The sequence below is a fragment of the Artemia franciscana genome, chromosome 4 (assembly GCF_032884065.1).
Source record: "Artemia franciscana chromosome 4, ASM3288406v1, whole genome shotgun sequence".
Taxonomy (NCBI): domain Eukaryota; kingdom Metazoa; phylum Arthropoda; class Branchiopoda; order Anostraca; family Artemiidae; genus Artemia; species Artemia franciscana.
The window spans coordinates 11,247,137-11,252,318 of NC_088866.1; the positions used below are offsets into that span (position 1 = coordinate 11,247,137).

General features: G+C 32.8%; 1 protein-coding gene across 1 annotated transcript; it reads right to left on the reverse strand.

The window, feature by feature from the left end:
• Nucleotides 1-1,613: 1,613 nt before the first annotated feature.
• LOC136025982 (small ribosomal subunit protein mS27-like) lies at nucleotides 1,614-3,044 on the reverse strand. Its single transcript, XM_065702115.1, has one exon. It carries the CDS (start codon nucleotides 3,001-3,003, stop codon nucleotides 1,666-1,668), a length of 1,338 nt encoding a protein of 445 aa, XP_065558187.1. The 5' UTR covers nucleotides 3,004-3,044; the 3' UTR covers nucleotides 1,614-1,665.
• Nucleotides 3,045-5,182: the final 2,138 nt, after the last annotated feature.

Below are 5,182 nucleotides of genomic sequence, written 5' to 3' on the forward strand. Positions count from 1 at the left end.
TCAACACGAAAAAAGCTTCATAAAATTTTTATAAATATATTTTCTTGACAAAAACAGCTGTTCTAAAACACATCATATTACTCATACTTATCAGATCAATATCAAATAAAAAATCAAAAAGGTATTGTTGTCTTAAACTCTAGTTTTTGGCCAAAATTAAGCTAACAGCAGAAATTTCATTAATTGCATTTTATGAATCATTGATCTATCTTAAATAATTCATTTAAAACAAAGAAAAAACAGTTGAAATTTCATGAACACACTAGAACTTTAAAAGTGAACCTGTCATACATCTTTACATCCATTCATTCCATGGAAATGTCTGTAAAAACCAAAACAAAATTTTATGGAAGAAACATTGCTTTCTACTAAGCTAATGCTAGCACATATACTATGATAGAAGTGGAAGAATATAAGAGTAAAATACTTATTTTAGTTTTCCCATCAGCTCCCATATTTCTCTTATGAATCTTTTGTGCATCAATCTTTCTGTGGAGATTCAATTGCCTTAATAATTGTTAGTGGGGAAAAAATGAGTAAGGGCGTGACAGGCCTCTCTACCATATGGTAACTTCTGGATTATATTTCACAATCATTTTAAAACTTATTCTACTATTACTTGTTCAGTGACCATTTTGAGTTTTAGCAGGAACTATTCCTGGGATTGAAATTGTTAAAAGTTGTATTTAAAACAGCCAACCTGCTATTTTCTATGAATGGCATCAATAGTAGTTTCTATAGATAGTATGTATTGAATCAAATGTTTGAATTTAAAAAATCAAGCAGCATCTGCCAGCCTGCTTGTAAAATGGATTGTGAACTAAGAAAAAAAATCTTTCATTCTTCAAATTCAGAGTATACAACAGTATTACTGCCACCTGAGACCAGCCTGAGACTTCAGAGTATACAACAGTATTACTAATAGCTTAAATAATTATAGCCACCTGAGACCAACATTGTGTGAAGCTGTTTCAGTTTTTTGATTCTGTTTACCTTTCTGAGGTAGAAGGCCTCAGAAGTATTTTTTAGACCATGGTCTCAAAAGCTTCAAATATGTAGCTTCCAATAATATAGAAATTATGGATAATGTTTTTTTTTAATTAGAATGATTCTGAAGACAAATATGCTATTAAATATTGTGTTCTCATAATAAGGAAAATGTAATATTTGCTTGCAATAGAAAAAAAAATCCTATTATTCATTTTTAGAAAGTAGCCTATTTGGTATTTATAAGATAAATTGGAAGTTGCATTGCCTATCATTATTCACCTTGAAAAACTACTTCATTCCAAAGTTTACATATAACAAAAATACAAGCAAATATGGCTTAGCTATTAAAAGTGATAAATTAAAATAATTAATTTGTTTTAACTTTAGAGTTTTTAAATTAAACAACAGACAGGTTGTAACACAAGTTATTTCTTTTCATTAAAAGGCAGTATAAACATAAACAGAGACTTATTAAATGCTTGCAATATCAATATGGACTAAAACAAAACATCCCAATTTCTTAAGGTGATGAAAAGCCTTGCAAATTGAAAAATGTTTTGTTTTTTCCAAAGACAGCTACTCAAATCTAGCTGATACAATTTGCAAAGATAAGACAGAAGAAATACATTACAAATACAGTTTATTACCATTTTCTATCAGAGTTACAAATAATGGTTATCTATTAGTTGGCATTTCAGGAGGTAAATAACTATCATCCTTCTTTTCCATCTGTTTTTTCTCATATTTTGGAATTTTATCCATAAGTTCTTTCAATAGTTGTTCATTCTTTTCAGCTTGTAATAGCCACTTTTCTTCTTTTTCAAAAAAGAATAGATGATTTTCTTTTTCTTGCAGTTGTTTCTTCTTTTCCTCTATTTCTTTTAGCTTTTTAAGTTTCTCTAATGATTTCACTTGTTCTTTAACTAATGTTTCTCTTTCAGATTGCCATTCCTTATATAGCTTGGTCTGGGTGTCAATGTATTTTTTCTCAAAGTTCTTAACAGCATTTTCAATGTCTTCTTTCATTTTTTGCTCTATGCTATTTTCTAGCAATTTTCCACTATGCTTAACCTTGCTTAGACAATCTAAAATGTTGTCTTTATTTTCACTGTTTGAAGAGCTAACCATCTCAAATACTTTTTCAAATATTTCATCATAGATGGGAGTCTTGGTATCTAAAATCACTTTAAGAACTTCCTTTAGATTGTTGAATTTTTCATACAATGTCCATCCTAATAATTGTAAAGATAATTCATAGCTACCAGATCCATCCAAGTTAGCATAGGCAAATGTCTTACCAATCAAGTGTTGTGGGTTCTCAAGATCAAAATGGTCATCAAAATATGGTTCACGGATATAATCCACCCTTACTTTAACTTCCTCTTCTGGTTCTTCAATGACTGGTTTTGGGAAAGGATTCCATGGTTCTGTAGAAGGATTAAAAAGATATAAAAAACAGGAATACATAGCCAAAGATTTTGATAAATCAGAGCCAAAGTCTTCCTGAAGCATTAGCTGGATTGCACACTTTGCAGCATCTTGGTAGTTGTTTCCTTTCAGAAACATGTCCATTAATAGGCATGATGTATATGAATCAAGAAATATGCCATAATTTAGTCTATCATTTAACATTTTCATTAAAAGATCTGATTTGTTGAGTTTTACTAGGGCTCTTATAACTGCATGCTGTGATGAAGGAAGTACAAATGCAGTGCTAGGTGACCTCCTAAATCTATTTATAATTTCTTCAAAGTCAATGAGATGGTTTTCATCTGTCATTTTGTTGACATATATATCAAAGTCAACTGGTGTGACCTTAGCAGATGCACTAAAAGCTTTTAATAGCTCATTATTCAATTCATCAAAATTAACCTGGGACAAAAGTGCAGAAGATAATCTTTCATTCCACTGTTCTTCGCAATGGTAAGCTTGGCTTAAAAAGTTTCTAAAGAATCTTGGAGAGCAAGCTGAGTATATTTTACGTAAATGATTCATGAGTAAAATTACTGGCATTGATGTTGATTTGAAAATCTTGCGTATGTATGCTAGTTACAGAGTTGTCGCAGAAACAAATAGTGAGCGTTTGGCTCAGTTCTTTTTTTCTATCCTTTCTGCGGTGTTTTTTTAACAAAAGGAATAGTGGCCCGACTTGCCCGGACAATCCGACTTGTCTGGACATCTACCCTCATCGCTCTAATAATAAGGATTAAGTTTGATCCTTCCTAAAAGTAATCTAATTAAAGTTTGAGACTACTATTTTTTCGATCCTTGCTTTAATATGATTTATTGTCTCCGATCCTCTGCTTAACTGTTCATTTAGATGGGCAAAGAAGCATAGGATAAAAAGCGCTGATAAATAAAGTAATAATGCATTTATGATAATTGCTATTGGTAAAATAGCAGTTTGACAGATTTTTAATACATAAACTGTTACACATCAAATTTCATCCTCATATGACTGATCATAAAATCGAGCAGGATGACCGTTTCTTTAAGCATTGACCTCAATCAATGTTACCAATTTTGCTTATCCTCATAAGTATGGAGATATGATCGGAAAGAATATTTTTTTCCTTTCTATTAGCTTTTTTATTATTATCCTGAAGGATACAAAAAAAAATAGTTTTTTTTAGAGCAAATAGGATTTTCTGCGGCTACATAGAAGGTCATGGATCATTACGTTAAAAAGAATATATTACCTTTCTCCTCCTTTGGAAGGCCAGAAATTGTTTAATGAGGGAAATCCAACACCTTTTATCCCAAAAGAAGATGCATTCTAACTAGACCGGTCGTCCTACTGAAAATATTTCAGTATGCAGACACGCGGTAAATTCAAATTGAAAAATCAGAAGTTTTCCATGCTCTATTTGTCCTGTAGTGGCGCAGTAGGTTTGACCTTAGCTTGGTAATACGGGACCCAGAGATCGAATCATGCTGCAGCAATGCACTGCAGGGCCGACGCAGGGACCTTAGTAGTCAAGAAGCGTGGTTAATCTGATACATGCTCTATTTATTTTTCTTTTAAACCTGTTAGTTTTTGTAGACGTCCATAGCACATATACCACATGGTCTATCTTTGATTAAATTCATATTATCTTAACAGCTAGTCTTTGGACTAAGCCGGAAAACGGATTCTTTGAATGCGGAAATTGGACAGAAAAATTCTTTGCCTTAAAGTAGTGTTAATTGAATCAATTAGGACTGACAGGATTTTTCATCTTTCTAAATTCTTCCGTAACATCAGCTGGAAGGGGCTGAGAATAAATTTCTGCTTTCAACAAGTGCTGGCTTCGAGAAACTTATTTCCCTTCGACTTCTAGTGCCTAATTTTTAAGGTTAATTTTAACTGCATTGTCTGCCAAAAAAGAGTTCTTAAAAAAAACGAAGACCCATATTAAGACACAAAATGAGTAGAATTATCTTCTTGCAATAAATCAAACCTAAAAGGAACACTAATTACTGTCAATGCATAATTAAAACCCAAACAAAAAGAAATTAAAAGCAACCTAAAGACGAAAATACATCTGAAGATTAAAATTGAGTCTTGAAACTAACAATCAAATCATAATTATAGCAAAGACCAATCAGCAAAATAAAAGTAGGGTTGTTGCCACCATAAATTGTTGAGAGCTAAAGGGTTGCACTTCACTAATAACGATTTGTGTTTGTCACAAAATCAGCAAAAAACATAAAAAAATAACACTACAAGGCAGATCAGGGCTTGGAAATAATGTTAATGCCTTTCAAGCCGTCTAAAGAGTCTGAATAAAATTTAATACTAACAACTCACCGCAGCACCAAGCCACCTGAGGCTAATACATCTACGCACGCTCCTCCTCCATTCCAATCTTTTCAAAGGCTTCCTCTTCATACCCTCCCAGGAAGTTCCCATTTCCTTTAAATCTTTCTTTGCGACATCTTCCCACCCCAGACGAGGACGGTCTGCTTTCCATTTAGCCCTAGACGGTGTGCCAAATAGGACAAGTTTCGGCAATAAGTCATCCTTCGTCTGCAGAACGTGCCCTAGCCATCTCAACATTTCTTTCATTTTAGCCCTAGAAAGCGGGATTGAACCACATTTTTCTTTTACAGTCTACTGTTTGAAATACAGTCAGTTATCCGGATACCCAGAACAATCTGTAAGCATTTTCTCTGGAAAACATCTAGTAATTCTTCATTTGCTTTTCAAGTT

Bases quoted from the DNA above. Each gene is read 5' to 3' on its own strand.
- LOC136025982 (XM_065702115.1), bottom strand. From the start codon at position 3,003: ATGCCAGTAATTTTACTCATGAATCATTTACGTAAAATATACTCAGCT.